Genomic DNA, 19,728 nt, shown 5'->3' with positions numbered 1-19,728 from the left:
TTTAATTTAAGGGAAAAAACAAGGCAAGCAAGCTCTAGCTACTGTGGGGTTAAATGGATCATGCATGGTTAGAAAAATTAATACTAATACTACTGTTAGAAGGTTGACAGTCTTTGCAATGATTTAGTAAAAAAAAATTCAAAAATTAGTATAAATAAAATAAATTTCTTACTCATGACAAAATCATTTTTAAATAATATTTTTGCATGTAACATATTATTTAAGCATGAGGATAAAGGGGGCATAATTTTTCACATTCTTTAAATTTTTCTTACTTAAGAAATAAACACAAGTATGAAAAACAACTTGGAAAAATCCATCAATCCAACATATATTAAAAACTGGTTACTCTTTTACCAACATATCTCGAAAGCATTTTGTTTTTGTTTAGTGTGCACTCTGGGCCTCTCTGTAATACACTAGTACATGTTTTCAGTATTTATAAAAATGAAACTAATTATTATGCTTTTAGGAGTTTGTTCCTGCATTAATCATATTTGTATATAAGGTGATTAATATTTAAATAGCTGAACTTCTACTTTGATAATTTAAAGCAGATAGTTTCATCTTAAAATGAGCTAACTATATACTTCTATCTGGGATAAAAGTAAATTCAATACTTTTGTGACAGAAAACACAATTTTTAAATAGTTAATATGTATTTTATTTCTTTCTTTACATTGTTAAACTGACCATTATTCTATGATAACTTAAAAATAAATTTTTGAATCATTCTCAAACTCTCCAATCAATGTCATTAGTATCTTAAAAAAACAATGAACCAAGCAATGAGCAATTAAAAACAACCAAAACCCATCAAAACAAATAAACACATTTTAGAGTTAAAATTCTTTTCCCATCTCGTATGTTTAAGGTTACCAAAAGGTTAACCATGATAATTTATCTTGCTTAATTTTAAATTCTTTGGATTATTACTATCATTTTAATTAGCAAATAAATGACTAAGAGTCATGAGACATTAGTTTTAAATCTAAATTTGCTCTATGTCCTATGTCAAGAGGCAAATCAAAAGAATTTCTAAAGACAGTGAAAATGTACAAAATGACAAACATCTGGAAGATAATGTTCATGTTCTATTATGACTATTATTTTATAAGAATCCCAGACATGAGGCTTGTGTACAGCTAGTTTATTAGGTTTGTTTAGTTTTCATCGACACAATCTTTAGAGAAGGCTCTCTGGGAGGTTTAGGAAGAAAGGACTGGCTGTTCCTGGAAGGTATGCATGTCCTTTGTGTAATCCTGAGGATGATAATCCAAGGTCAGTCTTTAACAGAGGGCAAATTAGATAAGGTTATAGTCTTTTTAGTCCAATAAGTGAGTATGGATAAAGGACTCATGTGATGTACAAACAGAAATCTAAGGGGGGAAATGCCTGAATCTTGATGTCTTCATGTAATGATGAAGATAGGTCATGTTATTAAAGTCCATTGGCAAGTTCATAGTTGTCCTATGTCTATTAGATAAAACCTGAACATGCTAACAATCCTTTCTTTTTAAATGATCATACATCTTTATGAAAACTATGAAAATCTCTCTTATAATGATTCTCTCTCTCTCTCTCTCTGTCTCTCTCTCTCTCTCTCTCTCTCTCTCTCTCTCTCTGTGTGTGTGTGTCTTTCTGTGTATGTGTGTGTGTGTGTGTGTGTGTCTATGTGTGTGAACATAGTACCTACTGATTTCAGGAAAAATAATTTATGCCAGAGTATCTCAAATCCTGAAGAAGAATTCTTAGAGGGGCTTTTTGATAGACATGAAAATAGCTGGCACTATAAAGTGCTCGCATCAATAGAAATCTTTAAGAAAAACTCTTATAAGGACATGAGGAAACTCTTTCTTGGATCATTTCTTAAGGTTCATGTAATGACCCTGACAGGACCTCATGACTGGGAAGATCTGTGAGTCCCCTGTCCATTCTAAATACAAATTCAAAAGTCTACATAAATTGCCTAGGAGTTATTAGAGGTAAGTAGCTCAACTAAACATGAATTGCAACTGTTCAGAGGGCCATTTTAGTCAAAGGAGAATGAGTTGCTGGATTGAGATCCACAGCCATGGGGCCATGCTCCACACCCAAAGCCACGGGAGGAAACTAGGTTTATAGATCCAATGTTTCCATCAAAGTTTGAAGGCAGGAAGCATCTCTAAAACTGGGGAGATAGGCAGATTGTTGCTTTTCAAATTATGACAGAAGTTGCTTCATCTACACTAGCAGCCTCTGACCTGGATCTAAGCAGGTAAAAATGCAGCTTAACATATCCCAGACAGTGCAGGCCAAACATTAAAGGACTCTTGCTTCAATATATCACTACTGTAACATACTCCTACCATTGTATCATTCTTCTGTATTCAAGATTTAAGTGAAAATGATCAGCAATTATTTCCTCTTAAGGACCTGATGGTTCAACAAAAGTTTGTCCAACTGAGAACGGGTCCCTCCCACCCCCATCTCCTAAGGAATATCAACTCAGTTTCTACTTTAAGTTATCAGGAACCTAAATCTTGAAAATACAAACTGGTACTTATTTTCAGAATTTATTCATCACAAATATGGACAAGAATATTCCTCTAGTTACTAAATAATTATTCTTTTGTTAACATAGATATTAAATTCTTAGGTCATTAAAAGAAAATCTAAGTATCAAGATCTATCTTAAAATATCTCTCAAAACCCTTGGAGCTACTCACAAGTGTACTATAGTAAAACAGAAAATCAGTAAAGAATATGACAGAAATGTCAGTCTTACATGTAAGATCTGTAAGTTTGGGGATCTCTAGCCTATGTCTCTTGTATTTCTAAATATATAGAAATTACCCTGTACATGGTAATAAAAAACAAAACTGGGCACCTCACTGATGTTGCCCAGATGTAGCATTTTGATGTGAACTGATTTGGAAAGCCTGGATAAAGAGCAAGGGAAATCTAGTCACACCTGGGGATGAGCAGTAGATTACGATACCCAGAAGTTATTCTAACAGAATTTATCAGAACTGTACCAGGAACAAAGCAGGTCTTTAGATGACTGATATATGTCAATCAAGGTAAAGAGTGGACAGCCCCAACATTGGAAACTAACGAGTATTACAATCACATATCTCAAAGTTCCTTAGACTTAGACTTATGAATGTTGAACACTGATTATTCTCACTGAGGTATTAATCTATAGTTTTAGAGGTCTAAGAAGGAAAGTACTGACTTCAATCCAGAACTCTGCTATGACACAGGCAGGGGACATTTACTTATAATATTACATAACTGTCCCTTTGAAATGGGCCCTAACAATTTTTTTAATAAAAAGTTATTTCTCTCAAAACAAATGATTAGTTGTAAGCTAAAGTACAAGCCAGCTGTTAGGTCATGAAGCTGTTGTCTTTTCCATGCTGTCTCTAGACTTCAGCAGTAATTTGCTAAACTTATGCACTGTGAAAACAGGACTCTCAGTCACAGCACTTTGCTGTCTGGCATCCATAGACAGTGTTTCAACATTCCTTTCATATCTTAATAGCAGGATAGGGTGTAAACTATTTTAGACATTGACATAATTCTAAGTTATGAACAAAATAGACTCATTAAATTTTCTGATTATAATTCCAGAACTACAACGTATTATAAAACTTAAATTTTCTTTCAACTAAAAATTAGTAAATACCAGACATAATTATTGACACTAAGTAATATATTTTGAAAGTAATAAAATATCTTGGAATTTTGTGTTTCATCATTTTAAAAGAAATTATACTTTTTAAAATTCAAACTAACTAAATTCAGAAATTCACAATCTGCATTTTAACTTGCCAAAATTTATTTTCATAGATAAAACAAATATGATACCTATAAATAAATATAAACAAATATTCAAAATACACACAAAAATAAAAATTTATAAACCCTTCACATTATTTTAAAAATAATTTTAAAACCCTTCATATAAAAATGTAATTATTAACATAATTCCCCTGGAATTTCTGAAAATTAGCAACATTGAAAACTAAAGGTATTATCGAGACATTCTGAAATAAAACATGTAACTATGTTATTATGTCATTTAGCATATTACTTGAGTTCTTTTGACATTGAATTCCTATATCAATTGTTGGATACGTGCTTGTATACATGTATGTGTTTGCATGTACCATCTGTATTCCCTGAAGTTGATTTTAAGTAGTTATAAATAATTGCAATTTTCTGTCTACATAATACCTTTAGTTCTCAATGTTGCTAATTTTCAGAAATTCCAGGGGAATTATATAATAATTATATTTTTATTTGAAGGACTTTAAAATGTGCTAAGTACATAGATTATTATTTTTGACACAGGATACTAGTTTAAGAGTGAATCAAATAGTTTTCAGAAATAGCCTTTTATAAAAAAAAAAAAAAAGGAAATTTCTAAGACAAAACAATAGTCATGAAGGCATCTGTAGTCAGCACTCTATGTCCCTAGGAATGCACAGTCCTGCAATGACATAGTGAACAGGGAAGGCTCCCTAAATGTGAAGAAGATTGCTATCTCACATTGTGTAGAATGGAAAAATGCCCGAGATTTTGTGTTTGTTTTATTTATGTTTTGTAAACCCTTAAACTAAACATAAGTACTGCACAAACTATGTTTACAAGAAGCAGGGTTTTAAATGGGTAGTGACTGGCCAGGGGAGCTCACAGAAGCACATCAGAGGGGTTTCAAATACACCCTTGCCAGCAATGGAGTATTTTACAAAGCACTCAATTAATGTGTCCGAAAAGCAAAATATGCTTTTAAAATATTGGAAAGACTTCTGGACACCATCTCTAAGCATACTAGGGTTATAACCAAGACAGAATTTGAAAGCAATGCTAAACTGTATTATTTGTCTAGAATTAAAAACTAAGGGAAGAAACAGACTCAGTGCATGTTGACCTACATATATTTACTGTGACAACACAAAACTCCTCCAGGATCGGAGGCTGGTAGTTATGTGAAGACAGGTTATTATTATGAGAAATAATTAAGATTCAAAGGCAAAATTTTAAATTCCTATGAAATGACATCATAGGAATTATTTAAGCACATTATTTAGCAGAATGGAGTATCTGCAGCAACAGAATAGAAAGTAAATGCTTTATGTGCTTTCCAGAATGTATTTGCAAGAAGATGTCAAAGCTTCACCCTTATTTTCTCTGAGTGTAGACACACAGACATTATACTGACAGCAAAAGGTTCTTATACATTCACGACAATTATAGTCAATTCACCAGAAACAGGAAGGTAGCCATATTCAAAATAAACACACAAGAGGAAAAAACTTCCTGGGTGCCAGTAACTGGTTAGAAAATAAAAGGTGAGGGTTAGAAAGATAGCTCAGTGGTTAAGAGCACTGACTACTCTTCAAGGGGACCTAGTTCAGTTGTCAGAACCCATATGGCAACTTACAAATGCCCTCAACTCTAGTTCCAGGGGAATCTGATACCTCACACAGACAAAATACCAATTCACATGTAAAAAAATATTAAAAATTATTAAAAATTAAAATAAATTATTAAAAACAAAAATAAAAGAAGAAATGCATTGGTTGCTATAACCATTTAAAAATTATGTGTGCATATGCTTCACAATAACTTTAAAAATGATACCCCCAAAATAAATACCCCAGCCCCATAAAAGAAAAATGTCAAACTTCACTGTAGAAAAAAATTTAAAAAAACACTTTAAAAGAGTTGGATCATGTTTATAAATAGTAAAAAATGATATTATAAATTTATCAGTGACTCTTAAAATTACCATATAGGATGAATATAACTCAAATTAAATCACCGGGAACTGTGCATTTTAATTGACAAAAGTGACTCCTAAATTCACCTAGAAGGTCAAAAAAAAAATTTAAGAACTTCCAAATGAGATAGAAACAAAAGCACAGAGAATCCAGCTAGAATGTGTCCTATGAGATGCTTAAACATCACAAAGTCACAGAGCTAAGATTCTGACCCAAAAGCAAGAGTCATGGCTAAAAGTCAACTGCGGCTCAGGAGCGGAGAGCTCTCTTCCTATGAGAGTATAATACTCAAAACTGTGACATCAGGTCAGGGAACATTTATGAACAATGAAAATTAGTTGATAATTATTAAAAATTTATACTAGACCTCCAATGTTAATCAAAATACAGATAAAAGTTTTATTAATACCAAAAATGGCATCTAAAATTTTAATACATGTAAGTGAAATCAGAGAATGACTTCAAAGTATAGAGAAAATAAGAAAATTCTAAATAAAAGAGAGAAGCAAAGAAAGAAAACTCACTGACCAAACTCCTCAAAGAATTCTTTGTATTAAAAATTAAATTGTCACAATATGAGAAAAAGTTGTTTATAGAACAGAAAACAACTCATAAGACCCAAAGAGAAAACTAGGAAATTAAAGGCAAGAGCTTACATATATTTTTAAACCTAAAACTTGTTAGTAATTAAAGAGAAGTCAGTTGACCTAAGGATTTTCCAAAGTTATATAAAATGACAGTTCTCAGTGTGGGCCAGGGTGTGGTCAAAAAGGTCATATTTAATCAGTGCTGGGTGAAGGCTCCTGGTTAAAGTTCTCCGAGATACAACATTGTAAGAACTATCGAGACAACCTTAAAGCCAGGATTGCTGGTCCAGAAAGTAATTATATGAAGAAGGAAAAAGGCAAGGAGAAGGGAAGGCAGAACAAGGAAGGAAAGAGAAGACGGAAGACTGGTGGATAGGTGGTTGGGGAACTTGTCACAGATAAACTTGTAGCACTGACAAAAACAGGTACATGTGGCCAAAATCCATAATAAACAGACTAGATGGCTTATCAGTTAAGAGGTACTCTAAGAAAAGGATTACATGAGAGAATGAATTCTAATGTTTTATTCCAATAAAAACCTAAAATATAAAAACTGAGCAAACATTTTGGTACAACTTGGTGAAAAGAAGTAGACAAGTACATAAGAAAAGAAGTAAGGATAAAAGGAAGGGAGGGAAGAGGGAGGGAGGGAGGGAGGGAGGAAGGGAGGGAAGGAAGAATAAAGGGAGGAAGAAACTGAGGGAGGGAGGGAGGGAGGGAGGAATAGAGGGAGGGAGAGAGGGAAGGAAGGAGGAAGGGAGGGAGGGAGGGACGGAGGGACGGAGGGAGGGAGAGAGAACATATGGACAGGCAGGGAAACAGAGAGGGAAAGAAAGGAGAGAAAGAAGAGTAGCATTTTCTCCTTAACAGTGCCTGATGGAGGAAAGGAATGCATGCCCATTCCCCTGGCTACATCTGCGGTGAGCTGGCCTCTTGCTCTTCGCTCTGTTATATCCTTCTTTACTTTTTCAATACCATGGCCGTATATTACTTTTATAACTAGGAGAAACACAGTCATTTTTAAGACTCTTAAGGGTAGAAAACCCATCAATCTGCATCCCTATCGGAACCCCCAACCCCTAAAAAAAACCAAACCTGGATCCTGAAAATATCTGCAGCTGGGGGAGTTAAAATAAAGAGAGAAGCCAATACTCCCAGGATGCCAAACCATTTGGTTAGCTTAATTAACATGGGGAAGAATGTAGGCCTAAGACCTTGAATTAGTCACTGAAAAGACTGCCTTTTGCTTTTGACTTGCTGAGGCCAGGCCCTGCGTGGAAGAGAAAGGGACAGTAGGAAAGACCATGACACTAAGCCATTTCTTTGGCCCTATCTACTTGAGAAGGACTGGTAGACTCCACCTACCATCCTGAGGAGTCTCTGCAGCCAGAGAACACAAATCTCTCTATGTTTCATATGCACAAAACTCTACGGATTTAGATTCTCATCCTGCCCCTAACTTGTAACTATGAAAAAAAATGTTTTACAATTTTGTTCTAGAAACATTAACCAAGAAAAAAAATGCATTTTTTAATATAAGAAGGGTGGTTTTGCAACCTTCAAGATATTCTGGTTTATTGCTGTTGTTGTTGTTAATTATTATTTATCATAATTATGATTGCTTTGTCTTAACCTCACCATTGTCTTGAGCCTACCTATTATTACTTTCATTCAAATGTTAGGGGAAAGAAAACTTAGGCAGTTTATTGGTTGGTTGGTTGGTTGGTTTTGGTTGTGGTACTCTAAGATCCATGTAGAGGACCCTCCAGCAAAGCATTAGGAATTATGTTGTAAATGTATTTGTTGGATAAAAGGATGGGTTCAGGCAGAATCTATTAAGTACATCAAGCATCTGGCACATGTACACACTTGGAGGTTGACTTAAGCAGTAACACTGTATCTTGTGCATCCACCTGTACACAGGCAGAGCTTGGCTTAAGAAGCAACACTGTATCTTGTACATCCACCTGTCCATAGGCAGAACTTGGCTTAAGAAGCAACAGTGTATCTTGTACATCCACCTGTCCATAGGCGGAGCTTAGCTTAAGAAGCAACAGTGTATCTTGTACATCCACCTGTCCATAGGCGGAGCTTGGCTTAAGAAGCATCACTGTGTTGACTGAATTGCTTCCTTTATGCTTTTCTTTTTTCTGTGATGTGTGCTTATAAGCAGAAGACAGAGTACATGATACATTACCCTTGACCAGTGATACATTCTAGCAAACTTCACTTACTATACCACCCAGCAAGCCAGTCTGTTGACAAAATAGAAATATTTCTTTTTTCTTTTTTTTTAAATAAACTAAACAAACAAATAAGTGCTTGATAGGAATGCTCATGTCATGAGGATAAAGAGCGAGTGGGGATATCTAATCGATTTTATTCATTTTTGAACTAGTTACCTGCTTTCCAGACATCATTAAACTAAAGTCAGAATTGCTATGTTCTGTTGTTGGTAGACTATGTCTATCTGCCCTCCAGCCTGTGAGGTATTTTGAACTTTTACAAACACTACATTGTTGTTAGGTGTTTATCAGTCTCTAAGAGACACAGCTCAGATATTAAAGTAAAACCCAGCTTAACATGGAGTTTATACATACAGCACACACATGCCCTGCTGACTGGTCTACAAATGCTGTCCCTGTGGCATTGAAGGATCTCACCTACAATACCGTAAGCCTAGATCTTCAAACTGCCTTGCTTTGTTCTGTTTTGTGGCCCGAGCGTTGAAGCTGGGAAGAAGGTAATATCAGAGCTGGCCATATTTCTTTGGCCTCTCAATTTTTAAATTTGGAAAGAAATGGCATTGGCTTTATGCAGATCATGTCCTTTTGACAGAGTGGACATGGGAAGAGACTGATCGGCAGTTTGGAAACTTCCCAGTGTGGCACACTGCGACACGGGCTCAGGGGATCCTCATGCTTTGATATGTTACAGCGGGAACGTTCAGGAATGACTTACTGGATTATACATCTGATTGAACAACTGTTCAGCTTGCTACATTGCAAAGGTTGGGGAGGCATTGCCGCACAGACAGGGAAAGAAGGAAAGATCCAGAAAAACAGCATTAGCTCAGCAAACCCAGTGCATTTGCACAGACGAGCTGCTCTTAAAAAAAAAAAAAAAAAAAAAAAAAAAAAAAAAAAAAAGGGAGAAGAAGAAATTTCAGTTTTTAAACATTCCACAGTGAAAGTGAAAGGCTCAAGGGAAACACAAATGTTGACTTTGGCTCCTAAAAAAGAATAGCTGGAATCAGAAATTTAAGGTTTGTGTTACTTTCCCTTTCTCAAGTTAAATAGCCCATGAAATAAAGAAAACTGTCCACTTTCGATGATACATGAAGTGCTGGCCTCCAGCAATGAATCAGAAGTACTTTTGGCCAAGCCCACAATTTATTACCTGAACTTCAAAGTTGGAAATAATAAAAGATTAATTAAATCTTATCATTGAATTTATAGCTCTTAGTAGGTAGTAACTAAACTTTCTACTTGGTGTCTAACTTAAACAGAGACCAGGAAGCAGCAGCTAGCAAACGGGATGTACCAGTAAGCACAGCAATACCATACTGATTTAAGTGGGGGAAAAAAATCAAGTCTGCACAGAGACGAAAGGAGCACGGTGTGGTCTGTTATCAGTTTCCACTGTTTCAATTTAGAAAAAGTAATTTTCAAAGGACAGTTATGTTCCAAGTGCTTTAGTAACTATAACGGGTGCCTGTCAATTTTATACAGTTATATGCGCTAAATATTACGTATAAATAGTGTTCCCAAGTTATAGTTATTAACTGATGACACATTAATTTAAGGCTCAAGTTTAAGGTATAGTGCATAAAATACTACAGTAATTATTATTTGGTATTAGGCTGAGACAGGACACCTGTTTCTTCAACTGGAGTATAGCAAATAATGATTTTAACATGCTTTAAAAAAATCTCCTAAAGCATGATATTGATTGGAAAACTAAAGGGAGGAGAAGTCATGGCTCTTTGGATTCTGTGGCTTTTTAGCAAATGACTAAAGATACAGGTCAATTAATCTCTACAGTGTAAGCCTTTAAAAAAAAATCATTCAATAGACAGTGTGGTCCATGCATCAACAATCAGGTCTTCTCAATCCCCGCATAACTAACATTAGTGAATAGACTTAATTACTATGCACACCTACAATTAGTACTTATGTCTTACCTGGTTAGCCTTGCTTAACTAACTCTTAAATCAGCAGAATTTCCTCACACATGAATATTTGACAGCAATTTCTAAGAGTTTGGGATAGAATACACAGAGTCCCTTTCCAGGGCATTTTTATCACAAAATAATTGAAGATGTCATAAGTCTATATCAAAGGGTATTTAAAGTGGCATGTATCAAACTTCTCCACAAATCTTTGTATAAAAAAAAATTAGCTTACTTTAGTTAGGCATTATTAATAGGATAACAAGTTAAAATCTCCATTGTCACTGGTAGACAAAGTCTGATCAACTAAATGCTATTAATTTATACTCTCATGTGGATTTCAGAGGGGAAAAAAAACTACCTAGATGATCACAAATCTTAGGTAAGATACCACTGAGATAACACATAGGCTATTTATTACACAGAATGATTATATTTTCAGCTTTTATTTAATAAATCTATTTTATTAACAAGTCACAGATCGTTCCATTTAAGGCACCTCTTTAAGCTTTCAGTGTTGCTTATTTTTCCTTAATGGTGTGTTTACATGGGCACTCATATGCTGTTGCCTTGTGCTGTGAAATACCTAATGGAGATCTCATTTCTTTCTAAGGTAAAGTTTTATAGAACTAGAGCAGAAATTAGAGACTACTAAAAAAACCAACTACTTCCTGCCTAAATTTAGTCAATACCAGAGAGCCCGATGTAACAATGTAGCATCTTCAGGTTAGGCATAAAACTATTTAAATTATCATTATGTTTTGAAGTTCACTGCACTATGTGCCCTGGAGATAGCATAAGTAAAGACTATGTAAATACTTAGAAAGTAGTTATGTTTTCATGAATTAAATAATTCCCTTACAGTAAAGCAACTATCTGGTGACACTGTAGAATCCTAAAATTCCATTGAATACCATGCTAAAATGTTGTCAGACTAGATGGTGTTGACTGGGAGCTTAGGAAAAGATGTGCTGCAAATGACCAAACCAAGTGGGGCAAACCAAGCCAGACTGGAGCAGACTGAGCTGAGTCCTATGGATGTGGCATCAATAAACGAATTGAACCATAAACATGGAGACTAGAGCATCAACATGTGAACCTCTTCCATTTGTCACCAGGGGATTTCAAAGGCCAACACTGAGTTATACTGACAAAGGACTTATGATCACCACGTATGTGTAGAAATCCCGGAGCATGTAGAGCTTTGACCTCCATTGCCATGGAGGGTGTTTTTCGGGCGTGGGTATATTTAAGGTTCTACCACTACTACAAGTGAGGTAAGATCATGCAAAGGCCATCTCCCTATTACTATTATTTCCTATTATTTCCCATGTTATATTTGAACATGTTTCACTATCACTAAGCTATTATATTAAGTAAAGTTAGTATTTTATAGAAATATGTTAAGAAATATGTTAAGAAAATATTTCATGTTCTGAACCCTAAAATGGCCAACTCAATCTCCATCTAAATAGCCTCAAATTGGCAAATAGTCCATATTTCCGGCTTACTAAATAGCATTACTTGAAGTAAGGGAGATGTTGAGACAACCCTGAAACTAACTTTTTTTTTTTTCAAATTTTCTTGCCGTGTTGCTAAAAGAGATTTACTACACACAGTTCACTTTATTTTCTGATGTGCTTGTGTGTGTGTGTGTGTGTGTGTGTGTGTGTGTGTGTATGTATGTGTTGTATGCCTGTGTATGCCCCTGTACAGACATGAAGCAGCCAAAGGCAAGCATGAACTGCCCTCTTTGGTTGCTTTTCTACTTTATGTTCTTACACTTTGAAATATTGTCTCTTATTCTGGAGCTCATCAATTAAGTAAACCGAGAGGCTCCAGAGATGTACTCATCTCCACTTTCCAGGAACAGTATTTCAGGAACATGCCATACTGCCTGGGATTTCTTTCCATGAATCTCCTGGGGATAGGAGCTAAGCATTTTACCCAGAAGCCATCTCCACAGCCATTCCTCCAAAGTCTTAGTAAGTAGACTAGGGTAAAATTTCTCATGGTGATTTTCCTAAAATCCCTGTGTGGCAAAATGGTTACATTTCAATTTGTATTGCATAAGTTCATAGAAAATAGAATATTTAAATGTTAAGCACTCAAAGCAATTCTTGTATAGATACATATATAGCTCCTATCTTTGCCATCCATGCCATCTCTTTTCATAACTATGGTTGATAAATCCACGTTCTAGTGTGCTGTGGGTCATAATCTAAATCTTGTTGTATGCTTTATTTGAATGTTAAGATTCTAATCTCTTCTGGTTAAGTTTTTACATTGTCAAGAGTAACAAGAGACTTAAATTGATAACATCATGAGTTTTTATATGAACAATGAGTGCAGACAAACCAAACAACGTAGGGAAAGAGGCAAAGGGACAAGGCATGACTCAAGATGTGCTCTACAACAGTGCAGGTTGGTGAGGACAGCGAAGGCCACACAGAAAGAGCCTGCTTTCTTTTTCAAAGACGTCTGACTGTAATGAGCTTCCTCAGATAGTAGACCATTACTAATTCACTAGAAACCATCACTAAATCTGGCTACAGATGCACCAGGGACGTGGCTACTTCAGTGAACATCTAGAAATTGAGTGTTGCCAGGAACATTTTTGCCATGTTGCATTACAAAAATTGGCCTGCTTCTGAAAGTTGTGAAATTTTGTCACAATATAAGGAGACCTGTGGATTCTCTCCTCTGTTGGAAATATTCTTGTTTACCCTTTTCAAATACTTTAGATTTTTCCCAGAGAATAATGGCTAGTTGTTTTTCCTTTCAATTCTGCTACTACATTATCTTTTTCAAGTTTTCTTTCAACAGGAAACTTCAGATAGATTTGGTTTTTTTTTTTTTTTTTTCAGATTTACAGAGAGAGACTTGATGCAGACTTCTTAGCAATCAACTTGAGTATTTAATTAAAATCCTTTTATTAGCAGACAAAAATGATAAGGAGTTTGTTTATTTTGAAAAAAGAAAAAATGCTTGTTCCTTAACCGTTTTATAAATTCATTCTAAAATCAGCACATTTCTTCTTAGACTTCGCTTACCTTTTTTAACTGTGCCTCCAGTTTGTTACACTCCTCCTTCTTTTGTTCAATGGCTATTTCTAAAGACTTCAGTTTGGAGTCCCTCTTCAGTCCTGCGGAAGCTAATGAAGATGCATGTTCTTTGAGGTCGATTAAACTAGACTGAAAGAAGAAGAATGCTAGTAAGCAAAACATCATGATTTCTCCCGGCAAGGTCATCAACATACATCTGCTGATTCTACACAACACAATAAAGTATGCATTACACAACAGAACTGGCACCTCTTTCTAAGAGAGAAATAATGATCTCTAACCTGGAAACTAAAGTTGGCTAGCTTGGAGAACAGAGCAGGATCTCACTGCAATTGAATTAAATATGACTAAATAGAGAAGTCAGCACACACAGTTTTTACACCTCAAAGCCATGCTAATGATAAAAGTCCTGAGGTGATCTTTTAGTATCATCTCTCCAAAGAGACACCTAAGCTCTCCATTTGTGTTTATTGTAATTAAGCTACACAGACTCTGAGACAGGTCTGAAGCAAACAACTGACTTTGATGCTTCTTTCCAAGGATAAATCAAATACAAAGGAAACATCCTATTAAACTCTAACAAATCCCCTATTTTAACAGAAACGCAACAATTAATCAAAAATAAAGTTCTAAACCTTTGTAGTCCAGATTCAATAAATATGATTACTCTTCCACTCACATACAGGGCTGCCAATATTGCTCAGATAACAATCATGTCCAGACTTCTAAGCTTCCCTAGATATCTTGAATTTTAAAATCCAAAAAAATACTTGAAGATATATCTCTGAACACAGTTTTTACTATCTATTAGGGCAAAGTTCATCACCAGATGTGAAATGGCTAAGAACCCCTACTAACAAAAATGGGCAGATTGGCCCTTTCTATCAACATTGTAATGGTAAGAAAGGTAGGAAGCACAGTGTTCTCTGAGTAAACAGTGATGCTGCCTACCACTTCACACAAGACCCTTCCATGAGTACTGGATGTTCTTAATTATGGAGGTCATCATTGCCTGGCAGAAAGTGCCTATACACATTTTTTTTCAAGACAGCAAGTTGAAGTTCATATTCACTGTTTGTCTTGTCCAAGGTCACCTAGCCATTAAAGGCAGGTCCAAGTCTCAAACTGAAATCTACAACTCTAATTTCACTTCCATAGGGTTTGGAGGAGGGGGTATGAAGGACCTTATAATCCAGTCATTTGTGAAGACAGTGAAGACATAGCTATATCATAAGTTCCCTAAGAACTGCAATTCTACGTTGTTCTTTTTTATATAGTAAATTGCCAGTTGTGATGGCCAGCCTTATTTTGGTTACTCTATAGCTCCTAGTTATTAATCTAGGTGTTGTGAAGAGATTTTTTTCAGGCATGACTAACACCTATAATCAGTTGATTTTAAGTTTTAAGAAGATTATCCTCTGTATTCTGGGTGGGCCTGGTCCTACCCTTTGAAAAAGCAAAACGCCTTAGGAACAAAGCTCATCCTTTTTCCTATGGATTATAACATCAGCTTGTGTCTGGGGTTTCTGTCTGTCTTGCCTGGTAGTCACATTATACCTGCTGAGCTTGTCCAGCCTCCCTTTGAGTATTTTTAGGGAGTCCCTTAATTAAGTTAAATCTATTAATCTGGGTCTGTCTCTGACTGAACCTCAAATGTCAATGCCAAGTGAATTCCAGCAGACTTGGCAATATCTCTAGAGTCGGCCACCTGATGCCCCTTTGTGGCTATCTGCTCTGGAATCCCCAAGCAAAGTTCCAGAAAATATACTGTCTTACAGTAAAAACACAGAGGACACTTATATTCTGTATTCATCTTCGCTATAGTGTAAAATGGTGAATAGGCTTTAAATAATTTACCATAAAATAAAAAAGCCTAGAATTTTGTATTCAATGTCATGTTTTTTTTTTACCTGGGCAATACTGGGTGATCCATTGAGAACTACTGGTGAAGGCAGCAAAATACCCAATACCCAAAGCATTAGTAAGTAAAGTAGAATTGTTGCTGTTGTTGTTATGTTAACTGATGTTCAAGCAAAAAGAAAAAAAGTAATAGGACCTAAAAAAATTCTCTAAGCCATACAAATATAGTTTATAAGGTAAAACTTAAGAAGGAAAAGTGTCTAGGAACCACATTGTAGTCAGCTGAATGGTAAAGATGCCCACAGGTATCACTGATGAAGGGAGACGCTGGAACTGTTTTCCTTGGAATTCAAGCAGCCTTGCTCCCTAAGTCTTCACACAAAACTGTGTGCTCCCTAAGACCATCAGTGAAATAAACGTCAACAAAGACAGAGCTTTGAGAATGGCAGATATGACGTGTTTGTTTTTCTGGACTCACCTCTTTCTCTGTCAGCTCAGCCTGTAAAGCATTGACCTTCTCTTTGAGGTCTTTGTTCTCCTTTCGAAAAGATTCTATCTCTTCTAGTCTCTCCCGATCATCTCTCTCCCGCTGCTCTTTCAAGCGCTCTATTATTCTCTCCTTCAAGGCAGAAAGAATACAAGGGTTAATAATTCATCAGTGTGTATCCCTAAGTCTATTGCAAAAGAAAAACAGAGACAATTCAACTAAAAATCCCTCTGTGGTGATCAACATGGAAGCCTCAACACTGTATAAATGAGGAAATGTATGGATATATGTTTGTGCCTGCATTTGTAAAATGCAATCAATACCATTTGACTTGTTAATATAATTAAGTATCACAGGGTGACAAAGTACTGGGCATATATATGTGTGTTCATGAGTGTGTATGTGTGTGTGTACATGTGTGTGTGTATATGTGTATGAGTATTTATGTATGTGTATATATGTTTGTGTGTATATGTTTGTGTGTGTGTGTGTGTGTGCGTGTTTGTTTGTGGATAGAAATATGTGCAGGTTAGTGCATGTGCAGAGAGATCCTGACATCTCTTATGTTCTTCAATACTTCTCTACCTTATTTTTTTGTGATGGTTTCTCATTGATCCTGAAACTCACTAACTTGCACAGTCTACTTGCTCAGTGAACTACACTGATCCTCCTATTTGTGCCTCCAAAGTGCTAGGATTACAGGTACAAGCTCCCATGCCTAAGTTTTTATTTTAATGAGAGCACTAGATATTAAAGTTAATTTTGTGTTGTTTTGTAGGAAGCACTTTGTAGAGGTTCCTCTATTCCTGGAATAAATAACATTATTATTATTAATTATCATCCTTGTTATTATCAAAAACTGTTATTGAAGCTTACACTGTGGTACAAAAATATATTTCAGATGACTGAAAAATAAAACCAGCCAAGAGAGAAATCATAGCCCCCAAAGTTTGCCTTCTCTAATAACAGCAGGATGGACCACTGATGCTCAGACTATGAGCTGCACTTCATTCACAGTCCCTGCAAAATATCTAGAGAAGGCCTAGAGGCAGGAGGGTCAGCCAGAAGTGCTTCAGTATGGAATCTACGCACAGTGCCAGGAAGAAGCAGGGTGAGACTTTGGTCTTAACCCTGCTTCCTTGGCTTCTTCATTTGGTGTCAAAGGACTTCCTGAAGATTCTTCTCAGACTACAAAGAAGACTATTGGGTGGTGAGGAGCCGGGCCTACTGCTCCAGCCAAGGCCAGAGACTGAGCCAAGGAAGAGAATGTGAGACTAAGAGTAGCCTGTCAGGAATGAGTTGTTTCATTGTATTTTTTGGTGTGTCTTGAGATGTATTCCTTTCAGTGGCTCCTTCACAGCTGCTGGAGACTCTAGAACTCAGGTTCAGTTTAATTGAAATCTAGACATCTCTTGCACTGAGAGCTTACTCTCTGCCAGGGGCTGTCATGTGCACTTCTTATCAGTCAGGTTCAAGGGCACAGATGTGACTGGTGACAGGAAAAGAGGCGAGGGCTCTGAGAGTGCCGAGAGGTGACTCATCCGAGGTGACCTAGCCGACTGTTCATACAGACTGAACTAAGGAGGAGAATGTGAGACAAGGACGGACCTGTCTCAAGTGTGGCTTTTCCAGTGTGTCTGGAGACGGTTTGCTGCTGCTGCCACTGCTGCCAGTGTTGCCGCCGCCGCCGCCGCCGCCGCCGCCGCCGCTGCTGCTGCAGGTGGTGGTGGTGGTGGCGGTGGCGGTGGTGGCGGTGGCGGGGGTGGTGGTGGTGGTGGTGGTAGTTGTCTGTTTTTCCCAATGGCCTCTTAACAACCACTGGGCACTGTAGAATTTGGGTTTAGTTTGAGCAAAATACAGATATCTCCTGCTCTTAGAACTTGTGCCAGGGGCTGTCACATTTGTTTAATGAAGAGGGAAGCTAGTTTGAATATTAGCCTGTGATTTAAGATCCCCTAAGAAGGCAACTGTGTTGTCAGTTATAATAATGCATATACCTAATGATTTGAGGAGAAAAAAATGACTAACTTACCTTGTAATTTTAAAGCATTTTACATCCAGTACATTATTAGGGCAGTGGGTGGCACAGAGAAAATGGGTCTATTAATTACACATATTTATTTCCTCCTGATGCCAGTTATGGTCCTATTTTACTCTGGAGGTGAAATGCTAACTAGATTCTGTGTAATCCGCAAAGGAAGAAGTGGTCACAATGAACTATAAACTTCTAAGGACTTTTAGCAGCTTCAAACTCCTAGGCCTTCTGATCTTTGCCTGTATGACAACTGTTGGTTGGACTTCTCTGTCCCATCCTCTAAATCACATAGATGCTGCCATGACATTTCTTATGCTCCAATGAAACCATGTCACCTTACTGGAAACCTCCCAGCAGCCCTGTGGTCAAATTATGACACACTTACTGCCTTTGGAAACCCTTTACACAGCTTCAACTTAAATTCACCCTCCCAGCTTAGTCTTGCAAAGAGCAGCCCTTGAGTCCAGAGCTGGACAACCTGCCTGGCAAACCACAGGGTGCTCTAAAGTGATGGTGGAAGGGAGAACTCAAATTAGGGATCCTCTTGGCTTCAAGCAAGGGTCAGAAAGTGAAGAACTGTGTTAACATTTAGAAGGTGTCAGAGCCATTTGGAAAGTAGGTCAATTTGCTTTAAACCCTGGGTACTACTGTCTAGACACTGAGAGAGAAGGAAGGAAAGGGGGACAGTGGGAAGAAGGGAGAGAGGGAAGGAAGGAGGGAAGGTAGGAAGGGTGGGGGGAGAGGGAGAGGAAAACAGAGAAACAGAAGCAAAACAAGCATTATAACACTTTAAAGGTTATTGATGATTCAATATGATAAAATACTCCTCTATTGATCACAGAACTAATTTAACCGTCACATGTAGAGGACCAGATGTCAAGAACATGTGTTAAAAAGGCCCTAATATGCCAGGATCCACTTAATTAACAACTAGCTTGCAGAAATCCCAACACCACGTCGCTGTTTGAGCCCTGTTTGCACTGGCAGGCTCTGTGGGCACTCATCTGGCTCTGCACAGCTCTCTTCACAAGATGCTTGATCACGGGGTAGGAACTGCGTCCAGTGGCCTAGGGCTCTACTGTTCAGCTTTCCCAGCCACTTATGTAGAAGGTGGCTACAGCCAGGCTTGGCCAGACTGGCTTTAATAAACACAGCGGGTTCGAGCTCTTGAGCTTCTGTGTGGCATACTCAATCTTAGTTTCCACTGCTGTTGGATCTCAAGCCAGCGTAGCCTCACGGGCACTAAGCAAACACTCTACTGGCATGCTTTTCCCCTGCCCAAGTAACAGAAGTTTGACTCAGTGACCTGCATCATTTTGTATGTCTTCTATAGTTGAATGAGTTCCTGGAAGTTAAAATAAAAAACACTCCCCTGGTACCATAATAAAAGGGAAACAGTAAGGCAGAGTTTGACATATTCCACATACCAGCCAAAGACAGCAAGCCATTACTTATTAAAGGCTGGGGACATCATTCAGCATAACAGCGCATGCTAGAATGTGTAAGACCCCGAGTTAGATTACCAGTACTGTAAAAGAAAAATAATTACTTATAAACCCACAAAATGTACTAATCATTTTTTTTCTAATTTACTGGTTTTTTTTCACACAATGTCTTATTTTAGAGTAGTGGTTCTCAACCTACAGGTGTAACCCCTTCAGAAACCTTCTATCGCCAAAAATATTTATGTTATAATTCATAACAGTAGCGAATTTACAGTTATGAAGGATCAATGACAATAATTTTGTGGTT

The 19,728-nt window shown here is 36.9% G+C and overlaps 1 protein-coding gene across 1 annotated transcript in view; it reads right to left on the bottom strand.

The window, feature by feature from the left end:
- Erc2 (ELKS/RAB6-interacting/CAST family member 2) overlaps window positions 1–19,728 on the bottom strand; it is an 841,184-nt gene that overhangs the window by 440,067 nt on the left and 381,389 nt on the right. The window contains 3 exon segments of the mRNA XM_052190312.1: window positions 9,320–9,355; window positions 13,583–13,723; window positions 15,933–16,073. Coding sequence (XP_052046272.1) covers window positions 9,320–9,355; window positions 13,583–13,723; window positions 15,933–16,073 — 318 coding nt within the window.

This window comes from Apodemus sylvaticus, chromosome 8 (assembly GCF_947179515.1).
Source record: "Apodemus sylvaticus chromosome 8, mApoSyl1.1, whole genome shotgun sequence".
NCBI classification, from domain to species: domain Eukaryota; kingdom Metazoa; phylum Chordata; class Mammalia; order Rodentia; family Muridae; genus Apodemus; species Apodemus sylvaticus.
This window is presented reverse-complemented; position numbering and strand designations above follow the sequence as displayed.